This window comes from Drosophila simulans, chromosome 3R, assembly GCF_016746395.2.
Source record: "Drosophila simulans strain w501 chromosome 3R, Prin_Dsim_3.1, whole genome shotgun sequence".
Taxonomy (NCBI): domain Eukaryota; kingdom Metazoa; phylum Arthropoda; class Insecta; order Diptera; family Drosophilidae; genus Drosophila; species Drosophila simulans.
This window is the reverse complement of record NC_052523.2, coordinates 15259729-15281124: the sequence shown is the minus strand read 5'-3', so window position 1 is coordinate 15281124 and position 21396 is coordinate 15259729. Positions and strand designations below refer to the sequence as shown.

Here is a 21396-nt window from a genome sequence, read left to right as displayed (position 1 = left end):
TTTCACATCAAGTACTTCTTCTCAAGGGCAAGCAAAAATCAAAGATATTCTTTCATTAAATACTTCTCTTCTACTGAATTGAACAATTGGGAGATAGTTGCTAGATGCTTGCAACACGACTTCAAACCAAATTCACATTCATTAAGTTGCATTAAGGAATCATGAAATTGGTTAAATCCACTTAAGTTTTTATTTAATAAAATACATAAATTACCCTTGATTTAAGACTTGTAAGTGTGCTATAGAAATTTTAACAAGCTCCAGTTTTGGGTGAAAGAATATGTATTTAATTTCAATATAATTCATTTTTGTTTAATAATTTGATGACATTTAATTAAATAATATTTTTAATTTATTAATATTTTGCTTAATATTGAAGACGCACTAATCGACCTTGCGCCACTGTGCGACGTCGAACATGTATGACAGAGAAGTTTTCGAACCACATAAACTCATTCTCATTCTCTTTGGGTTAGTTAAACAAATTTAGTCGACAAAGGCGGTTGATTTTGATTGTAAGCTCGATATCTCTTTCTGATCTCAGACGGGTGTAATGTTCTTAATAATTATTTAATTGCAGAACCAAATTGTTTATATTCATCTGAAATCGTCTGAACTAAAAACGAGAACAACATGTGCAAGTGTCTGGCCGGAAACGTTGCCTGCTGGTAAGTTGGAATAATTAGATTAGCATTGTAAGGCTCTGGCATCTTGTAAGTTGGAGATAAGTGAGTTTTTGTTAAGTGCAAGAAGTCATCTATAAGTGGGCAAGCATTTAGTTCTGGGCCATGGATTATAAATAGATCGCGAACTATGAGTAAGACGGCAAATAAGATAAGAAAGTGTGCAACCACCTGATAGCTACGTTTTCATTATTTACATACTTAAATGTATGATTCCCATGAAAACATTTATACTCCCAGAAAGCTCTCACAAGGGAGCTGTTTTAACTATACTATTTATATACTGAATGGCGGCGTAATGAGAGCAGTGTAATTCTAAAGCGGAAGCCGAAATCAGAGAAAACTGGAAATCGCCTGTGCGAATTTTCGCTTGCAACTCTTATACATACAGGTTTTCATATCGCAACTGAACAATAAACAGTGAGAGCAGGTAAACAAACCGCACGAGAATCCGTACCCAGACACATTCTACCTGAAAGTAGCAGTATCCACTTTCGATGGTATATCATCATCGCATCCGTACAAACATTTAGCTGGCAGAATGAATTACTTAATTGTCCATGGTTCCATACGCATATTTGTTGTGAAATATGTATATATGTACATGACATGCAACATGGTAGCCACAAGAAGACTACTTATTATTATTCCAGCTCACGCTTCCTAAGGCACTCGTTTATATGTTAGCGCACATAGTGTATACATATCTATTTGTTCATATTCGCGCACACTGACCAGAATTGAAGAACCGCGTTTTTGCGTATCTATGAGATACAAACGAAAAAATGTGGTCATGTCGAGCATTTCGTACTACTACTGTGCGACGCATTAGTTTCCCCTTATGTACCATCTGGCACCAGAAAGTCCTGGCTCCATCGAGGCGCGACGGAATTATTCCTTAAATACATATCTACCCTCAGGAATCTCCATATCCCGCCCCATTCGGTTTTAGCCAACAACCGGCAGCACGGCGCCGGTTTCGCATTTCCGTTGGAATGCCAGCTCTTGGCCCTCAAAACGTAGTTGTTAACTCACTGATGGGGTGGAAATTTATCTACTACTGTAATTTGGGGTGCATTTTTATTGGACAACTTTTCATGCGTAATTAATTCGAAAGTATTGCATCATTTCTGTGAGAAAAGGACCTTGTCCCATCCTTTGGGGGTAATGCGAGTAATTATAATGAAAACAAATACATTATGATAACCAATTTAAAAATCAAATAATAACTTATTTACATTTCTAGCTGCTTCAATTGTGCACTTAGTGTGCTTATTTCCATCATCAGTGGATTTCTGGTGATCGGCATCGTGGTCGGATTGGCCATCTACTTCATTGCCTACTACGAAAAGGAGGATGATGTTACCAAGATTACCAATAAAGTAACCGAAAATATCCAGTCGGGATATGACAAAATAAAGGATGCCCTAAGCAAATAAAATCGACTATGGTAAGAAGATAACAAATTGTAATAGAAGAACAATAAACATTCAATATACTACAATTTCAGATTAGTACACAGCGAAAAATTTTCCACGCTTTGCATAATTCCATTCATCCAGATTAATTGCCACCTATTTACAGAAACAAACACCGCTGGAGCCTTTTAGAAGAGGATAATTGTTAAACTGTTTCAGTATCAGTACAAATAAATATTACACCTTCAAAATATTATTGTGAATCTCCAGCTAATGTAAAAGATGTTTTAACGCAAAAGATTTTATAAATAAATATTTATGATGTTCAAAAACAGATTATACTACTTTACAAAATGAAATAAAAAGAAAATGTTTTGACATTAATATAGCAATGCTCAATGTGGGCCTATTTCATTATTAATGGGTATTTACATAAAAACTAAGGTATTTTTCTTCACGTTTTTGGTTATAAACGTTTTTATTATGGCATAAAAATGAAAAAAAAATGATGGGGGAAATAAAGCCTTCTGGAAATTAAATTTTAAATGATTACAAACAAGCGGAAGTGCTCTTAAAACTTCCGTAGAAACTAGAATCTGTGTTACGCCAAAATTTGATAAATAGCTTATACGAAAAAGTAACACGAAAATAGGAAAAAGTAAATAATCTCACTGGCATAAATACACATACTTTCTTATGTGCAAGTACCATGGCCTTGCAATGCGAAAGATGCCCCTCCGCCCAGCGTCCAATAAAATCGATATATTCAGAACCATTTCGAAGCCATCGACTCGATGAACTTCTACCAGGCTCCCATAAAGTTCAGACGTGCTGCCAATCGTTCGACAACTTCGATTGGATCCAAATCAGCCCCTTCATCGCTCCGAAATGGAAACCCAACACGATGGGGAGGAGTGGGAAATCCACCACGGTGGAGCGGTGGCAACTCACCATGCAGGGGAAATCTGAAATATGGGCGCTCATCATAGGGCAGATACCTTCTGCAAAAAGTCTGGTAACGCTAAAAGCCAAACGGTCGAATAGGAACTACAAGGATATATTGGTGTCATAATATATATAGAATTTTGTTTGGAAACGTTTTTTATTTAAATTAGGGAACATTTTTAAATTCAGAGTGTGACCGAGGCATTAAAGTGGAAAATTCTTCAGTAAGCGCAACATCCATAAAATGGGAAATCAATTATCGGACTAGAATGTAATGTAAACAAACTTTGTAATGGACGAATCTGAACCAGCTCCGAATGACGACTATGAGCACCCAGATGGACTCGAATACATATTGGAATCTGTGTTGATGCCTAGCGATGGAAGCAAAGAATTCAAATGTTTGGCGGACGAGTACAATTCTGTTCTTTTGAATCCCTGTCACTGCAAAGGAGCCTGCGAAAACAGCGAAGTCTGTCCACATGGAGGCCAATATGAGTTCACAGGAGATGGCAGCGAATTAATTCTTCGGAATTCCGCAAATCCTGTCATTGAGTGCAATGACATGTGCAAATGCTGTAGAAACACCTGCTCCAATCGGCTTGTGTACTCAGGCCCGAGGAAACATTTGGAAATATTCGATTCGCCTGAGTACGGATCCAAAGGACTACGGACTACAGTAAAAATTCCAAAAGGAGGATACATCTGCGAGTATGCTGGAGAACTTTTAACGGTTCCAGAGGCAAAACGACGCTTGCATGTTAATGAAAAACTTGGCCTGATGAACTATGTCCTGGTTCTTAATGAATACACTAGCGACAAGAAGCAACAGGTGACCATCGTTGATCCATCAAGACGTGGAAACATCGGACGCTACCTGAACCACAGCTGCGAACCGAACTGTCATATAGCAGCTGTACGAATAGACTGTCCCATACCAAAAATAGGCAAGTTTTATTGCTGATTCTGATACGACTTCTCTTCTCATGTATAATTTTTAGGTATTTTCGCAGCAAGGGATATTGCGGCCAAGGAGGAGTTATGCTTTCATTATGGCGGAGAAGGGCAGTATAAAAAGGTGACAGGTGGAAAGACTTGCCTCTGTGGTGCCTCAAAATGCACGGGTTTCATGCCAAATACTGAAATAGAAGAATAAATAATTTATTATTAAAGTTTACTTAAGTAAATGTAAATACTTGCCACTCAGAGTTTGTTCTGCACATGGTTTTCCAGCGGAGGCAGTTTTTCATGAATCCATTGCTGCAGATCCGTGATTGAGGCAGTTTTCAGTTCGTGCAGTGTGTTCCTCAATGGATGAAATGTGCCCTTGACACCCAGTTTCGTTAGATTCTCGAAGGTTTCCAGACCCCAGTCCTTGGGTACCAGAGTATCGCGTTCACCGTGATACATTCGCAGCTCTGGAAAGGTTTCGGCTTTGCCGTTGGCAAGGGAATCGTAGACAACGGAGCCGCGATTCAGGAACGAGGAATGTGCGAATACGCCGGCCAAGCTGCGTCTCAAATGGTAGCCCGTGTGCAGAGCCAAGGCTCCGCCCATCGAGAATCCGCCCACAATGATCCTGTTCAGCGGTATGCCGCTGGCCACCTCCTCGTCGATCAGCTGATTGACCGCATCATAACACTGGGACATGCTCTTCTTGCTTTCCGATGCGGCAATGTTCACGGACTTGCGGTCGAACCACACGTTGGATAGTTCCCCGTCCAGCGGGGTGTACTTCTGCTTGGGAGCCGTGGGATATATAATCTTTATGTGCGGGTACTCCAGATTCCGGCCGATGAGGAAGCGCACCCATTCCATAACATTGGGACCGGTGTCGCCAGATCCGTGGAAGAATATCACGGATGCAGTGTGTTTGCCAGTGGCATTGACCGTTGTCAAGGCTGGTTTCATCTTTAATTCACCTTTGATCAACTAAATATATTGCACTATCGGAATAACCATCAAAGGGCGGCAGTGTGGCCAGTCGTTAGTACGAAAACAGCTGATGGGAAATAATACTGTCATGGCATTTTCAACATTAAGGAGCCTTTTGTATTTTCCTATGTGAAGTCCAACGGTCACACGGATCCACACGTCTAAATAAACTTTTTAGGAGCAAAATCAATGAAATAAGTGAAAATAAAAGGTGAGTACCGTCTAAATAATCGATTTGTGGGCACCTTCATCGAGATGCGCTGCACTTTCCCCGAAACATGCCTTACTTAACTGAATTTTCCACAAAACATGACGCATCTGCGGCTCCATGACTACGCCTTTCCATTTGTGCCGGACCACACGCACACACCCACAACCATCGACGCCAACACGAACACACCACACGCAGAGTGCGAATAACGGAGAAACATCAAGACACACAGAGGAGCAGCAACTGGAAGACGACAACATGGCCAACATCCTGGAGAACCAACTGTTCACGGCGGCTAAGACCATCGAGCAGCAGCTGGACCAGCAGATCGACCGCCTGGACAACCTCGATTCGGATGACCTGAAGACCCTGAGGGAGCAGCGGCTCCGCGAAATGAAGGACCTAAACAACAAGAAGCAGGAGTGGCTCAGAAACGTAGGTGGTCTTCTCTTGCAACACTACTATTGAAGATTCTTCGAGATTGTTCTCTAGGTGACATATGACCAAATGGTATTCAAGATACGACTTTTATGACATCCACGACTCTTGCTTCGATTAATTAAGTTAACTATTCATAAGGGGTTTTCAAATTAGGCTACAAGCCTAATTAGCTCAAAATTTAAATAGATATGTAAAAATTAACTTTCAAAGAAAACCTTGTCAGCGCAACAATCTCATTAATCCCCAATCTAATTGTTAATCTTTTCCAGGGTCATGGCACCTACACCGAGCTGGCCGACGAAAAAGAGTTCTTCGAGATGTCGAAAAAGTCGCCCAACATTGTTTGCCACTTTTACCGCGACAGCACCGAGCGCTGTAAGATCGTGGATATGCACCTGAAGATCCTCGCGGCCAAGCACGTGGAGGCCAAGTTCTGCAAGGTGAATGCCGAAAAGACTCCATTCCTCACCCAGCGACTGCGCATCAAGGTGATACCCACCATCGCCCTGGTGAAGGACAGCAAGACCAAGGACTTTATTGTCGGATTCACCGATCTGGGCAATTGCGACGACTTCGCCACCGAGATGCTGGAGTGGCGCATCGCCCACTCGGGGGCCATTGACTACAAGGGCGACCTGATGCAGCCACCAGATGTGAAACGCAAGCCATTCATCAACCGCCCACAGAAGACAATACGTGGAGGCTACGACTCGGATGACTCCGATATCGATCTGGATGACTAACTACGGGCAGTCCATCCCACACTCTCGATTACCCAAGCTCCAGCTTTCGTTCCACACTCCCACACAAGAAACACTCAAAAGCGATGGAGTAACAAAAACGGACACACACAAATCAAAACCTAGCACATGGATCTAAACCAATTAGGCGTACTCTAGCGTTATTTATTTAATTATACGATTCCGATCCCTCTGCTACGGTCCCATCGCCACCTAGCATAAGTGGCTTATTCGGTTGCCTTCCCCCCCGATTATGTGCTTTAATATCTATCAGTTCAATCAGCTGCCTCGAAGGCTGAGCCACTCTAGCGAGCTTAAGCGTACTCAAAATTTGATCTTGATCTATGGTATTTGCAATTCCAAATGAATGTGCACCCTTCGCGTATATATGTTAAGTTGAGCATAGTTTTACAAACTGCCCTCGCCCTCCAGAAAACGGTGTACGTAAAAGAAGAAACTAACACACACAGAGCATAAAAGACAAGCAACAAAATATCTGGCATATATATTTTTAAAATTTCCATAAAAGGTGTATTGCATTTCCTACAGTAGAGGTAACTAACACTTACATATGTACAAGTTTTTATATTTATTTTTGTAATTCTACAAAGCATCAAAGGAAATCAACGATTAAATAGCATGTTCAAAACAAAGCAAATGTACTTAATTGCAAGCGTCTTGGTAATTGGTTGTAAACTTAAATGGTTCCCACACAGGTTTTTTGCATTTCAGATCGTATTCTTGGTAATATTCTATTTAAATCATACACGCGAACGGCTGCATTTTATTAAAATGTGGATTTTTAACAAATTGCTTATCAAAATTATTGCATTGCAAAAAAGACTAGATTTCTTTACGATTTTTTTTTATTTTCAGCATTTTTCGATATTATTAAAGTTTACTTTGAAAACACAGAACTGTTCATTCAGTTAAATAGTTATCTTGAAATAATAGTTTTGAATAAACTACGCCGCATTTTAAGTGATGGTATTTCCCCGAACAGCTGATCTTGAAATTCCGAAAATCCTCCCTTAAGACAAGGGTTGCCAGTCTTGACGCAGACGAATAACGGAATGGCCGCCAAAGACAAAAAGGGACGCCAACTGAATTTACCTGAAATGATGCCGTAATCCCGCCAATTGCAGCTTGCTCGCCATAAAACTAAGGTCCAGACTAGCGTCAAAATCGGTGCAGAAACTTTTACCTGCCAGGTGCATAAAACGCCTATTAAGGATTCGAATTACCATCATTGGTATTGTGAAACTCGAGGTGTACAGAAGTGCTACGAAATGGTTCTCGCTCCCGAAGTTCGAGGTATTGTGAAGGCGCTGAAGGGCTCGAACAGCTGTGAGGAGATAGCCCAGATCCTGGAGTGCGACGTGGAGAGCGTGATTAGCTGCATCCGTGAGTGTGAGCTGCTCGAGGGGAAGACTGCCACGCTGAGATTGCCGCAGAGAACGAAAACAGCGGTGCCCGTGGCGGTTGCGCAGGAGGAGGAAAAGAAACGCGAGGTGGGCAGACCCAAAGTCCTGGAGAACCGCCAAATGGTCGAGCAAATGCTGAGCGACAATCCGCACTACACCTCCATCGATGTGCAGCGGGAGTTGGCCCGACACGGCATAGAGGTCAGCCGCAGGACCTTGCAGCGCAGGATCAGCGAGATTCGCTCCAAAGGCCCACGGCAGCCGAGAGGATCGCCACAGCCGCAGGAGCCCAGCACTTTCGGCCTCAGTGAGGGGGCGAAAAAAAGGAGGTTGGCCTGGGCCACCGCCCATCAGGATTGGACCGTTCGCGACTGGCGCAACATCTTCAACATGGACGATCTTAAGTTCGTCGACGAATCATCGCCGCCAAAGGAGATCTTTCTTGACTCGCTGATGGGCCCGGAGGGCAGCGTCTGCAATGACCTCAATCTCCTCGAGCAATTGATGGCCATCATCCAGCCGAGGATCCAGAATCAGGCGCCCAAGAATGTCAGCGAGTTTCGAGCCGTCTTGTACGACGTCTGGCACAGCGACCAGGATATGGTGGACAAAATTGAGATGCTCTACGAGTCGATGACGTGGCGGGTTTCGGCGGTCCTCCGCAACGGCGGGGATCAGACCGAGTTCTGCTAGCCAAGCTGTGGATTCAAGTCGCACTTTGATTCTTGAATGTTGTATTGAAAATAACGACGTTCATGATATTGTTTAATTTGACATATTATTAAGTTTGTAGTGGCCATACTATGTACATGGTACACTCTGATTAGATTAGTATTAATTTTCTTCATTTTTTGAAACAACTATAAAAAACATACATTTTAATAAAGTGTAAAACAATATAATAGCAACGATGTTTTAATAGCTTGGAAAATATTTCCTATAACTAGTAATGTTGCAGAATACAAGTCAATTTTTATTTTATTAAACCGACATTATGAATGCATAACAATTCTATCTGATAAATGAACACTTTTTCGTCATTAGAGTATGTTTGTTAATTTGCCTCCTGAATTGCTATTGGTTTCTTCGATATTGACCAAATGTATTGCAAAATCACAGCAATGGAATATACTACTCCAATAACTATAAAATAGAATGCGTAGACGGAAAACTGTTGAAAAACATTCAAATTCAGATTGGCCTTTTCCGAGACAACGACAAATGTGAGGATGCACTGCAGCAGGAGTCCCACGAACGTGTTGAAACCAAACACCAGAGCAAAGCTATCCTCCTCCAAGCTGCTGGCCAACTCCGAGCTATAAAAGATAGGGGGTTTTTGATAATTTCCACCTGTAGGATCTAGGACTAAGGACTCCTTACCTGGCCACTGTTATGGTGAAGGCAAACAGGCCTCCATACAGCACATAGCCAAGATAGGACAGGTATATATCATCGGTCCAGCAGGAAAGCAGCACACAGCCGCCCTCCAGGACCGACAGCAAAGCCATCGAGAGCAGGCTGCTTCTGGTGCTCAGACGTCCAGCATGGAAGTAACCGGCGAGAAGGGCAAACACAGCACTTAGAAGCGTCAGGGCCACGTCCACAGCTCCATTCCAGGCTATCTTCAGGGGAAATCTCAAGGATGAGAAAGCCATTGATCATTGAAACTAACTCACTGTTGGTTCGTTCTCGAAGGACTTCCATACCACCTGCATATAGGTGGTGATTTGAAGAAAGCCAGCCAAACTGATGGCATACCACAAGCTCCATTGTATCACTAAGGCATTGGTGTAAGCACTACGGAAGTGGAACCAAAGGAGCTGCCACGCTGGTACCTTCTTTTCTTGGCTCGCTTCCTCGGTACTGGGTTGCTCTGAACCCTTCTCCAGGTTACCGCCCTCCGCTTTGGTTCCACCTTCTATGGCCTCGCTTCGATTGTGAAAGTACAAACTCTTCTCCACCTTTGGCAAAAAGAATGCCCAGAGTAGCGCCGCAACTTGAGCTGTGGGAAAGTGGAATCATTAGTTAACTGGCTATAGAATTACTTTGCTAACTGGGAACCCACAGCTGACGGAGATGTAAAACAGTTGCTTGTAGTTCATCCACTTCATTCCAATGACCAGCTGAGCCAGGATTCCCGCAACTAGCTTGCCCACGAACATGGCCGCCCGTGTGTGCGATGTCACCCTGGGATAGTACTGTTTGTCCACCTTGGCGTAGATGTACGAGTAGTAGGCCACCTCGCCCGCCTGGTAGAAGCCATAGAAAACCTCCACCGCCTGCAGGCCGCTCAAAGTGGTCGTCCAGATCAGCGTGCCCCAGATGCAGATGCCTGTAATGGCATTGGCGATAATCACGGGCTTGTATCTGAAACGTAATCGGAGGGTTATTGCTGGCCAATAAAGATTGCATTCATGCTTGGGCTGTATACCTGAGCAGGTCCGTAATGAGGAAGACGAAGATTAGGAGCGCCAGGTAGGAGTATGTACCCACCGGGTAGACGGATCGGTTGACTTCGTCCTGGGTGACGTGATACCACTCGCCCATCAGGATCTCCGCGTGGTATGGCTCCGAGGGTCGAAGTTCCCGGAGAAACCCGAATATGCATAGCAGGCACGATATCTTCAGCCACGACTCCATCCCGTTACGGCTGTCGGCTTGAATCTAATCGCGATCTTAACGCTAACCAGCGATCCCACCGACTATATGTACATATGTCTGGCAGCGTGGAGCTTCGACCAGCTATTATAATAATTGCACATTCTTCCAAGGGGTTAGCAGGCTAGTGCCGAGTATAGAGATTTACCTTCGACGCTTGTAATCAGCGCTGGCCCATTCGCGATTTACGATCCAAGTGTTCTCCGATTTTGTGCAGGCCAGCGGAGCAGAGAGGTAATGGAATATCCGGGAAGTTTCCGCTTACAGCGAGCAGCATGGGCACGATCGCGATTAACTTGCTCTCGCCTGATGCGGTTCCCACTCCAAGTTGGCCATACCAGCCATTACCAGCTAATTAGCCCATTAGCAGGGCACTTAAATGGATCTATCTTGCACTGAGTTTCTCAGAGAGCCTTAGACACTTGTTTATTAATGTTTCTGTAATCTATTGATGCAAAATATCAACACTGATAAGTTAATAATCAGCGATAGCCGCTTTAAAAGTGCAAAAGAAATTGTTCCGCGTATAGTATCAACAGCGCGGGTATTCCGACTATAAACATGTGTGGTCTCAAAATAAATAAAATCTATAACAATTGTTGTCATTTTCGGCTCATAATGATTCATAATATGTATTAAAACTTATACGCTTGCTTTTAAGTTCGATTACTCTGCTATCAGCAATCAGTGCTCTTCTATAAATTAAACGTAATTAGTTCGACAATCGTCAGATAATATTAGTAAAACACACAATGATTCTACACTAAAACTCGGTATCTTTATTCCTGCACACTTGAGACTGATTGTGCGCTCTATAAATGGAAATATCTGCTAAATACTAAGAATCGCCAACAGATTGCAAATAAAAAGATGACTTAAATATTCTGGGAATACAATCGACCATCGCACGAATACCATCTTATAGTAGTTCACGCATAGGAACAAGTCTTTCTTTAAGTAACGAGTTGTGTTTTGACCTTAAGTACTATCTAAATGCATCGGTACTCAATCGAGTGAGTTTTCCAGCTTTTCAACGTCGGTGTTGCGGCACATTAAGTACTCAATCAGCACGGATATCAGATACAAGACGCCGACGCCAATAAAATAGAACGCATACGCCGTGTATTGGCCAGCGGGATCGAGCTCAAATCCAGTGTCCGTGACAAAGATCATGGTTAACAGCGACTGGAAAATGAGGGCCACAAAGGTGTTCACACCAAAGACCAGTCCGAAGCTTTCCTCCTCCAGATTTCTGGCCACTTCAGCACTGCAAAAATAAAGTACAAATATATATGGAGTACGTGAAAATCATGAGACTTACCTCGCTACCGTGATGGTAAAGCCGTAGAGGGCGCCGAAAAGCACGAATCCCGTATACGACCAGTAGATGTCCTGTGTCCAGCAACAGATCAGCACACATCCGCCCTCCACGACGGACAAAAGCCCCAGGATCAGTAGAGACGTTCTCGGTCTGAGCCTCCCAGTGTGCAGATAACCGGCGGCCAAAGCACTTAGTGCAGCCAGAGCTGTCAGGATGGCATCAACAGCGCCGTTCCACGCAATTACAGGTTCCGGTTCGATCACTTTCCACAGAACCTGAACGTAGTAAGTGACCTGCAGGTAACCAGCCAGTCCAATGGCGTACCAAAGACTCCACTGGACGACTCGCGGATTGGTATATGCGTTGCGGAAATGTAGCCAAAGGAGGCTCAGTGCTCCGGGCTGCTTTGAAGTACTCTCCTGCTGCTGATCCATCTCTTCCAGGTTTCCCTCCCCTGGCAGCTGGGTCTGCGGCTCCGTAATGGACAACTGCTCCCGATGAAAGTAAAGACTCCTATCCACACGGGGCAGGCCAAAGGCCCAAAGCATGGCTATAATCTGAGCTGTAGAATAAAAGCATAATAAATGACTTTAATGTTGGGCTAGTTGATGTACGTACTGCCCAGCGTTATATAGTTGAGCTCCTTGTAGTTCATCAGCTCCAGATTGAGCATAAGTTGGGAAGTGATCCCGGAAACCAGTTTGCCTGCAAACATAGCTGCTCGGGTGTGGGAGGTCACTCTGGCATAGTACTTCTTGTCCACTTTGGCATAGATGTACGTATAGTAGGCCACCTCGGCGGCCATGTAAGTGCCGAAGAAGAACTCCAGGATCTGCAGCGACAGCACGCTGGTGGTCCAGATGAGCATACTCCATATTATCACACCCGCGGCTCCAATTGTGATGATCAGCGGCTTGTATCTGAAACATAATACATATAGTTATAAAATTATGCCTATTTTCGTTCGCACAGCTATTAATTGCAAAGCTATCACATTGCCCCATCGAATTTAATTTGCTGAATCACAATAAATTTTTGAATAGCGAAGGCAAAAGTTTGACTTTGGAGTAGGTCACATTATGGTTACAAATATAATGACTCGGTTGCGTATTTGATTACGAACAATTTTTGTTATAAAATATAAATATGAAATTGGTTGTTAGCAAGTTAGCCCAAGTTTAGTTTAAGAAAATACATTTTTCAACTGATTTGAAAGGTAAACAATGTTCAGCGCATAGTTACCTAAGAAAATCTGTTATCAGGAAGACAAAGACCAACTGCACCAGGTAGGAATAGGTGCCCACTGGGTAAACATCGTGCGTTAGCTGGAATGAGAAAAAATTTGATATTCCACGGAATGGATACATGGTGGGATGCCACTCACCTGCTGCTCCGTGATATTCCGCCAGGGACCCAGCAGGTACTCCGTGACGTAGGGCTCCGACGGACGGATCTCGCGGATGCAGCCGAAGACGCAGAGGAGGCAGGAGATCTTTAGCCACTCCTTCATTTTCGAAATTTCGTAACGGTCACTGACGTAACGTGCGCTACGCAACGAGATTCAGCGGCGCGAGCTCTTACGTGAAGCGCTGAAATGGGATGCCGTTAGCTGGGCCCTTCTGCATCTGGACAGGTGAAGCTCAATATATTGCCTAGATTCACGGGCAATCTGGTGTATCAGGCCATGGTCGTCGTCGTCGGGTGCTCAAATCTAATCTCTTCGCGACGCGAATCCGAAATTATCACTTCGACGTGCCCGAATTGTATTTACACTGAAATCGCTGTTAGATAATTGCGAATTTACAATGCTGTCTGTCACTCTGGCTACGCCGGTTTGAAAGTCACAAACGAACAATCGCATGTAGAACGTACAGGTGGGTGGTCCAGTTTAAGAACTCTCCAGTCACCCTACCTACACACGTGCCGCACTTCAAAAACGAATGATCGCATACTCAGCCCATTCGCTGTTATCGATTTGTCGCCAGCACATCACTTCGGGCTAATAAACATTTAAATTCACCTTATACGGCGGCTGCAATTAAAATCAATTGACTTCCGAGCCATAAATAAATTCGATTTCATGTTGTTGCGTCGCCGGTCGTTACGTCACGTCAACAACAATGCGGCGCAGCATCTGTTTTGCGCAAACAAGGGAAGACAACTGACACAGTTGGCAACGCGGCTCAGCTGTTCCGTTCTCACCTGGTCGCTACTTACACCTACGTTCAAATTAATAGTGACGACTGCAAAAACACAACACATGCAAGCACCGGTTTATTGTAAAAAACACACGTTTATTTAGCGCGCTCAGTTTAAAATTAGTACTGTGTTGAATGTGTGGGGTTACAGAGTATTCGGTATTTGGGCTTGTATAAATTAACGAACAAATTTCGAACCAAAACATTAGCTATTTACACAAACAGAGGGGCACAGGTAGAATTTGAAGGGGCGATTGACTTGACTACGAGCTAAAATTGGCCACATTTGCGGAAAGTTAAATAGTACACGTAGAAAAATTTCTTAACAGCAACGACACTCTGAGGCTTGCCTCCTCCGTTGGCGGCTGATCCTCGGCATTCTCACTGCTGGGCAATGGGCGCCGCGGTGGGCGTGGCCACGGCCGGGGACGAGGTGGCGGGATCCGCATTCACGAACTCAATGGAGGCGGAATTGATGCAGTAGCGCTTGCGGGTCGGCTTCGGACCATCCTCGAAGACGTGACCCATGTGGGCGTTGCAGCGGGCGCAGCGGACCTCGGTGCGTATACGTTCTGGATGTGCGATTAGTAGTAAAATATTGCCCCCTATTTAGTTTGTATTTTGCCATTTCGTGGGATTAATTGGATACGTTTTGATTGTTGTTTTTTTTTTTTGTTGTTGTGTAGCGCATTTTGTTGACATTTTTTTTACAATAGAATTTTTTTATTTTTTTGATCGTTTTGCAAGGTTAATTCAAAGTTTTTCGTTGTAAACAAATCAAACAGAAAGAGAAAATTGATTGCGAAATGGGTGATAAATGAGAAGCAGAGAAAGAATCACAGAAAAGAGCGAAGAAATAACGGCAAATAAATGGGAGTGCAAATCAGAGAGCGAAGAACGAGGCGAAGGAGGAGGTGCAGCAGAGAGAGAGAGCGATAATTAACAATGGGTGGCAGGTGAAACAATATGAAATGAAGTCACATAAATCGGGTGAAAATAATTGGCGAATCAGGAATATAGATGATTTTTCGAACGATTTGGCGTACATATTATTTTGGTTAATTAAGCATTTCATGTGTCGTGTTTTCGAGTGTTATAATTTCGGCGATGAGTTAATGTTTTCGTGTTTTTGGTTAGCAAAACAAACCCCCAAAAAACGTTTACAGGCGTTGTACATTTAGTTTTTTTTTTTTTGTTTTTGAAGCGAGTTAAAAAAAGAGAAATAGAAAATATACGAAAATACACATTATTCGGATTGCTTAAAACACTCTATATAGTTTATGGATATAATGTTGGTTAAAGTATTCGGGTTATGTTATTCAAATCAAAACCATTGAGCGTGAGTAAAAAGCAACAAACTAAAACGTAAATCGAAATCATAAAAATAACCAAATACATCACCGGAAAATAATACACTTATGCGGAAATATTTAAAAATAAAAGCACCATACACATACAGACACACACATAATGGCCCTGGCCCAAAAATAAAGCCAATCGACCTTGTATAATGATCGAAATGTGGTATGTGGAAAAAGCTCAATGATCTATGTAGATTCAAAACCGAAATATGTATGAAAATTGCACTTAACCGAAAGGAAAACATAGAAACCAACTAAAGGAAACCTCGTCTGATCCCTAAATACATGGTAACCTTGCGCAAACTTAACTTCTTGCTAAGCACGTAAGCTCCTACGAAATGGATTAATTTTTATTAACGTACAATATATCCTATAGATACGATGGGTATGCAGGGGAGATACTTTTGAGAAGTAGAGTTCATCTACACAGTGAGTGATTGTAAACCGAAAAGAGTGCATCAACCAAGGCAAGGAACTTTAGACTCCCCTTTCCGTTCATAAAACTTTCGTAAACTTTATAAATTTATAATATAGAGATATAGATTTGAAACCGAAACATACATAGGTTAAGTAGGGAAAGTATATAGCAAATGGAATCTGCTGGGCTGATCTACAATACTAATCTCTCACTCCTCGTTCCGCAATACATTTTCAAACATCGTTCTTGTGTATAAGCTATGTGTTTCTTGTTCGTTAAACAGTTTTGCATAATAAACGCCTATAAAATAGCTAAATATCTTTCTTCGCTGGGCCTGCAGCCCTCTATAGACCCGGAGTAGCATCTACCGCTGGTCTATATGGGGCTACTCCTCCGGGTGTAATGGTATTCCTTGTGGTTAACAGGCAGATCGGTCATTATTTCTTGGACGAGGCCGTCGGTGGATCCGCCTTCGATGGCGTCGCACTCTTCACGAAATCGATGGACGCGGAGTTGATGCAGAAGCGGCGATGCTTGGGCGGCGGTCCATCGTCGAAGACGTGGCCCATGTGGGCGGAGCATCGGGAGCAGCGCACCTCGGTGCGCACCATGCCTAGCGTTTTCGAAATGACTACTGTTGGTTTAATCGGTTTACAAGTGATACTCGTGGGTGATATTCGGGTGGATTCGATATGGCATTAGTTGTATTTCATGTGTTTTTGTTTTTAGTTTTTTTTTAGAAAGAAAGAAATGTTGAGAAAGTCAGGCGGGATAGAAGAGGGGGATAAGAGAACACAATACTCGGTTAGGAATCAATTTTAGTCGCTTCTTCTCGCTTTGTTGCGCATTCAGGTGCTGCAACGGCAGCAGGAACACTCACTAGTCACAAATCACCGGCACAAGACTAAACACAGTAACAACAACAACGGCAAGGCCAACGGCACAACTACAGTGAACTCTGGGCAGTGGAACAGTTTTGGGGTCGGGTTCAAGATCAGATTTAAAACACGAAACAAAGCAACAAACAAGGCAACACAAACAGCACAGACTTTAAATGAATAATGCTAGCTACTCGTTTTATAGGGTTCAATTAAGCCATTAACTAATCAGCTTCTTCTTAAAAACTTCCTACTTAATGGTTTATACTTTATGGCTTATACACACCAGTATCTTTAGAAATTTAAAACAATCAAGCTGAAGGTCATACCAAAATATAAAATATTCTATGCTTAGATTCATTAAACTCTGCTATTAATCGTTATCAAGGCTTCTTTATAAACTTGATAAATATTGACCTGATTTACTTAATACTACTTGTTGATATTACGATTGCTCTTATTCACACATGACAACTAGGCGAATTATTACTCTAGTCTGGGTTATATTGTCTCCTAGGTGGATAAACGCAAATTAAATTCTCAACTGTTGGGTGCGGCAACGGAACAGCAACTCAAATAAAAACAGAACTCAAAACGCTTTGCAGTAATCAACAGCTAAGAGTGCCGAGCAAGGTCTAGGCCAAAAGTGGGCCGCCTGGCCAATACGCACCTGGTATGCTGGCGTCGCGGTGCAGCGTGACCTTGCCCTTGTCCAGGACATCGTTGAAGGCCGGCCATCCGCATCCCGAATCGTACTTGGTGTCCGAGCTGAACAGATCCTGGTGGCACACGATGCACTGGTACACGCCCTTCTCGTAGTGCTTGTTGTAGCAACCTGTGGACATTATTGCATTCCATCATTTGTTACTTGGGATTACGCAGGATTTCGAAGGCAGTTTGTTCGACGATTGGTGTTCCGTCTTTATGGCTGCATGTTTAGTAAGGAGAGACCCACCTGTGAAGGGTCGCTCGGTGCCCGCCTCCTGGGTAACCTGATACTGCACCGGGGTGAGGCGCTTGCGCAGCTCCTCCTTGTTCACCGTAACCTTCTCGCTCTTGTTGTCCATAGTGGCTGCTGGTCCGGAATACCTTTTGTCCGGATTGTCGCTGTATTGGCGTGAATCTGGAATGCAATACGATACTTTGGTATTTGGTTTGCGGTCTGGTCGGATTGAGTGTGCTTTTCGGTTCGCCCGCAGTTGGGTAATGGAAACTGAGTAGGGGATTTCGTCAAGCTACTGAAAGATTTCCCTCATAATCTGCCCACTTATCGGTGGGACTTTCGACGGAACCTTGGGCCATCTCAACTTGCTTATTTGAATGCGGCCATATGTTGATAAGAAGCTTGGTCGTATCAGCCATGAGTTGCGGAAAATACTTTCTCGAAACTTATAATCATCTTGTTTTCTTAAAAAAACGACTGATAAAGAATGGATGTGGCTTCACATACCATGCCATATCATTTATAAAAATGAATTATATGCAGAAAAGTTTGGGCATTTTATGAAGCCAATTTGATTAGAAATATATATGCATAAATATTCTTATTCCATTATTAATCAGAGGCTATATATAGCGTACAAAATATAGAAAATACGTATAGCTTGGCCAACCAATTTGTTAATGTTTAGCTTTTTTAAGTTCCCCCATTTATTCAGCACACTCTTGAAAACTCGAAATCGAAGTTGTGCATCCAGGGAATTAGTAACACCAATTTTTTTATACAAACTCGCCTGCTAATTAATGGAGGTGTAAACAGATTTGTTAAGTGCGGCCATCAAATGGAGTGGAGAAACGCGCATTGGGCCAAAAATAGTTTTATGCCTTTATGCTGCCCGCCCGCCGGCAATCAAGCGGAGTGGCGCCCAAAGCCAAACGAAGGCGAAGGAAAAGCCGAATAACGAAAATCGAAAAGCGGAGGTGGAGCAGTCACCTTTTATTTTCGGTTTTTCCGAGTGCAACAATAGAAAAGGCAGCCAAGTGTGTCGCGGGCAATTGAAGACAATGAATTCATTGCGAGCAAAGTCAGAAAATAGCGGCGAAATTGCGTTCATATAGAATGCAAATGTATAAAATCAACTCAAATTGTGTCTAAAATTAGCCGATGGCCAATCGATGAGCATGGGCGAACACGCCCACAGGTAATTCAAACTATACCTGCGACTTTTCAGTGCAACTCACCTGAGAAAAAGCGTGGAATGGCGAGTATTCGAGTGCGCCGCAGTGCGTGGCGAGCAGAAAGTGCAAACATTTCGTGGCTAATTTCAGGTGACAACTGCACTTGGCACTGCCTGGTTATTTAATCAGGAAAACGAGCGAAGCAAGGAGGAAAAGTCAATGTTTTGTCCACTGCGCACTGCCCACGCGAGCGAACTAACTAATATTTATGCAATTCGCGTTGCCACTTCCGTCTAATTTCCCACATTCTCCGTTCTATTTTCGTGCGCTTTTCTGCTTTTGAGCGCTTGGCGAGGAGAAAGCGCAGCGCAGAGAAAGTCGCAACTCAATTAGGGAAAATGCGCTCGCAATTGTGCTTCAATGTCACCAGCGGGGAACCGAAAAAAAAAACACTTAATTTTGCCAAGCTTAAATGGTGCGTCCTTGGGTTTTCTCTACGCTGGAAAACTACTCACCTGCTGAATAGCGCTCTAAATGGTGCTGATTCTATTTTTGGCCTTTTGTTTATGAATGCGCCAAACGCGGGCGAAAACAAGCGTGCGTCGCAATGTTACGCAGCGGTGGAAAATTAAAAACTAATACAAAAAAAGCTGCTTGGGAAAACAGCTGCACGCGATGAAAATCAAACACCTGGCTGGCTCGCGTTGCCAATTGAATGCTGGATGGTGGGCAACAAGGCAGTACGGTCACGCGAACAGCTGACTGGCCGCGCTGCCAACCGCTGCCTAATTGTGCTGCAGGTCTGGCAACGCCGGGCACTTTGTTATTTTTTGTGGCTCCATAAATTTGCTTATCAGTCATAAAATTTAAGCTAGTGCGTTAATTCATCATACTCGCTGCGGGGAAACACCAGAATTGCACACCCGACCACTGCCGCACTTCGATACTATTGCAAATCAGCCGCGCAGGCCGCAGAAGAGACCACACGCAAAGAGGGCGTCAACAAAAAGAAAAAACCGTGGGGGAGGAAACCTGGGCAAAAATACCAGCAAAAGTAATACTCATCATAATACTCGGCTGAAAACACGTCTTGCACATTCGCGTGGCCATGAGCAACCACAGATACCATCAGGGGGGCAACTACATGCACCCGCGGATCTCCTATCCGCACCACTTCAGCTACGTTTCCTCTTGCGTCAAGTACATGATCTTCCTGCTGAACTTCCTCTTCTGGCTCTTCGGCGGCATGCTCCTGGCCATCGGCGTGTACGCCTTCATGGACAAACTGGAGGACGGCAATGGCTGGCTGCGCTTGGACACCGTCTACGATGTGATCTTCAACATCTCCCTGGTGATGATCATCGCCGGAGTCATCGTCTTCACGGTCAGCTTCGCCGGCTGTTTGGGAGCGCTGCGCGAGAACACCTGGCTGCTAAAGCTGTACTCCATGTGCCTGCTTCTCTTCTTCATACTCGAGATGTCGCTGGCCATCATTTGCTTCGTTTTCCCGCAGTACATGAACTCCTTCCTCGAGTACCAGTTCACGGACAAAATCATCCACTCGTACCGCGACGACTCCGACCTGCAGAACTTCATCGACTTTGCCCAGCAGGAGTTTAAGTGCTGCGGCCTGAGCAACGCAGGCTACCAGGATTGGAGTGAGTAGTTGATTCTTAAGCCACAAACGAAATAATTCCATGTCCGTATGCATACAGGCAAGAACGAGTACTTCAACTGCTCATCGCCGTCGGTGGAGAGATGTGGAGTGCCCTACAGCTGCTGTATTAATGCCACCGATATCAGCTCCGGCCTGGTGAACATCATGTGTGGCTATGGCGTGCAGGAGCACTCAGTGGCCGCCGCCAGCAAGCGCATCTGGACCAGCGGCTGCATCGAGATCGTGCGCGTATGGGTCGAGAGGAATCTGTATGTGATTGCCGGCGTTGCCCTGGGCATAGCCCTGCTGCAGTTGTTCGTCATCTATCTGGCCAAGACCCTGGAGGGACAGATCGACCTGCAGAAGTCGCGCTGGTCGTGAGTGCAATGCCACCATCCGTACCTTTACGGATATCCGCCCTGCGAAGACGACCCGTATTACAATTCGCGGATGTGAGGCGGACTTTTTTGGTCCTGCCCGTGCTCAAATAGTTTCAAACCGAATCCCACTCCTAGAATAATCCATAGCTCCCTATATACCATCTCTTGTGTTTTCGATAGATTTAAGTTCTAATGTCCCACAAAAATAGTATTTCAATAGTATCATACTCTCCTAGGCTTAGGAAAAAGTATTTATATTCCATTGTGTTCGTTCGCAGGGTGAAGCTCTGTATGTTTTTTAAACATCAACGTATTCTTAGTCACAAGTAAAGTCGAACAAATCTAACGTTTTACTCATATACGTATGCAATATCAGACTATTTAAAAGACACTTGTATATAAGCTAGCGAGTTCCATAAGAAATATGCATTTAAAATGACTTATCTGTAACGACGAAACCAAAACTGCATGCATGTTTGTTAAATTGAAAAACATACTAGATACATAGATACAAGACTTATATTCATTTTTAAGTATCTGTGCGCGTGTTTGTCTGCAAACGTTGTTGTAGTGCGTATTTAAATACAGGCATTCTATACGTGTAATCGTG

General features: G+C 43.7%; 9 protein-coding genes across 15 annotated transcripts; 5 read left to right on the top strand and 4 right to left on the bottom strand.

Annotated features, from left to right (window-relative positions):
• The first annotated feature begins 429 nt into the window (after positions 1-429).
• Positions 430-2437, top strand: LOC6728598 (protein midgut expression 1). Of its 3 annotated transcripts, none has more exons than XM_039294505.1 (4): positions 430-515; positions 581-668; positions 1930-2133; positions 2268-2437. In XM_039294505.1, the coding sequence occupies exons 2-3, from the start codon at positions 634-636 to the stop codon at positions 2120-2122; spliced, it is 228 nt and encodes a 75-aa protein (XP_039150439.1). In that variant the 5' UTR covers positions 430-515; positions 581-633; the 3' UTR covers positions 2123-2133; positions 2268-2437. The 3 variants fall into 3 exon arrangements, with proteins under 3 accessions (XP_039150439.1, XP_039150438.1, XP_039150437.1); XM_039294504.1 differs by having other exon boundaries at positions 2188-2437; XM_039294503.2 differs by having other exon boundaries at positions 432-515; positions 2194-2437.
• A 684-nt stretch (positions 2438-3121) lies between these two features.
• LOC6728597 (probable histone-lysine N-methyltransferase set-23) lies at positions 3122-4254 on the top strand. Its single transcript, XM_016175127.3, has 2 exons — positions 3122-3993; positions 4048-4254. The coding sequence occupies exons 1-2, from the start codon at positions 3339-3341 to the stop codon at positions 4200-4202; spliced, it is 810 nt and encodes a 269-aa protein (XP_016035228.1). The 5' UTR covers positions 3122-3338; the 3' UTR covers positions 4203-4254.
• LOC6728596 (lysophospholipase-like protein 1) lies at positions 3982-4975 on the bottom strand. The gene is made up of 2 exons (XM_016177011.3): positions 4247-4975; positions 3982-4185 (listed from the first exon to the last, which is right to left on the bottom strand). Exon 1 carries the CDS (start codon positions 4955-4957, stop codon positions 4250-4252), a length of 708 nt encoding a protein of 235 aa, XP_016035227.1. The 5' UTR covers positions 4958-4975; the 3' UTR covers positions 3982-4185; positions 4247-4249.
• A 78-nt stretch (positions 4976-5053) lies between these two features.
• Positions 5054-7035, top strand: LOC6728595 (thioredoxin domain-containing protein 9). The gene is made up of 3 exons (XM_016175128.3): positions 5054-5192; positions 5391-5627; positions 5903-7035. Exons 2-3 carry the CDS (start codon positions 5451-5453, stop codon positions 6374-6376), a joined length of 651 nt encoding a protein of 216 aa, XP_016035226.1. The 5' UTR covers positions 5054-5192; positions 5391-5450; the 3' UTR covers positions 6377-7035.
• Positions 7036-7396: 361 nt separating this feature from the next.
• On the top strand, positions 7397-8699 carry LOC6728594. Its single transcript, XM_002103899.4, has one exon. It carries the CDS (start codon positions 7663-7665, stop codon positions 8488-8490), a length of 828 nt encoding a protein of 275 aa, XP_002103935.1. The 5' UTR covers positions 7397-7662; the 3' UTR covers positions 8491-8699.
• On the bottom strand, positions 8697-11074 carry LOC6728593 (thiamine transporter 2). Its single transcript, XM_002103898.3, has 5 exons — positions 10229-11074; positions 9863-10164; positions 9474-9799; positions 9178-9419; positions 8697-9113 (listed from the first exon to the last, which is right to left on the bottom strand). The coding sequence occupies exons 1-5, from the start codon at positions 10435-10437 to the stop codon at positions 8852-8854; spliced, it is 1341 nt and encodes a 446-aa protein (XP_002103934.1). The 5' UTR covers positions 10438-11074; the 3' UTR covers positions 8697-8851.
• A 137-nt stretch (positions 11075-11211) lies between these two features.
• LOC6728592 (thiamine transporter 1) lies at positions 11212-13937 on the bottom strand. 2 transcript variants are annotated; one of them, XM_039294499.2, is made up of 6 exons: positions 13429-13937; positions 13161-13365; positions 13019-13101; positions 12395-12696; positions 11777-12338; positions 11212-11722 (listed from the first exon to the last, which is right to left on the bottom strand). In XM_039294499.2, the coding sequence occupies exons 2-6, from the start codon at positions 13284-13286 to the stop codon at positions 11461-11463; spliced, it is 1335 nt and encodes a 444-aa protein (XP_039150433.1). In that variant the 5' UTR covers positions 13287-13365; positions 13429-13937; the 3' UTR covers positions 11212-11460. The 2 variants fall into 2 exon arrangements, with proteins under 2 accessions (XP_039150433.1, XP_044779426.1); XM_044923491.1 differs by having other exon boundaries at positions 13161-13937.
• A 112-nt stretch (positions 13938-14049) lies between these two features.
• On the bottom strand, positions 14050-19103 carry LOC6728591 (methionine-R-sulfoxide reductase B1). Of its 4 annotated transcripts, none has more exons than XM_016177007.3 (4): positions 18813-19067; positions 17587-17754; positions 17302-17466; positions 14050-14579 (listed from the first exon to the last, which is right to left on the bottom strand). In XM_016177007.3, exons 1-4 carry the CDS (start codon positions 18880-18882, stop codon positions 14356-14358), a joined length of 627 nt encoding a protein of 208 aa, XP_016035222.1. In that variant the 5' UTR covers positions 18883-19067; the 3' UTR covers positions 14050-14355. The 4 variants fall into 4 exon arrangements, with proteins under 4 accessions (XP_016035222.1, XP_016035220.1, XP_016035223.1 ...); XM_016177005.3 differs by having other exon boundaries at positions 14050-14546; positions 18813-19066; XM_016177008.3 differs by having other exon boundaries at positions 14455-16387; positions 18813-19103.
• A 142-nt stretch (positions 19104-19245) lies between these two features.
• On the top strand, positions 19246-21391 carry LOC6728590 (tetraspanin-33). Its single transcript, XM_002103895.4, has 2 exons — positions 19246-20407; positions 20465-21391. The coding sequence occupies exons 1-2, from the start codon at positions 19858-19860 to the stop codon at positions 20785-20787; spliced, it is 873 nt and encodes a 290-aa protein (XP_002103931.1). The 5' UTR covers positions 19246-19857; the 3' UTR covers positions 20788-21391.
• The last annotated feature ends 5 nt before the right edge of the window (positions 21392-21396 follow it).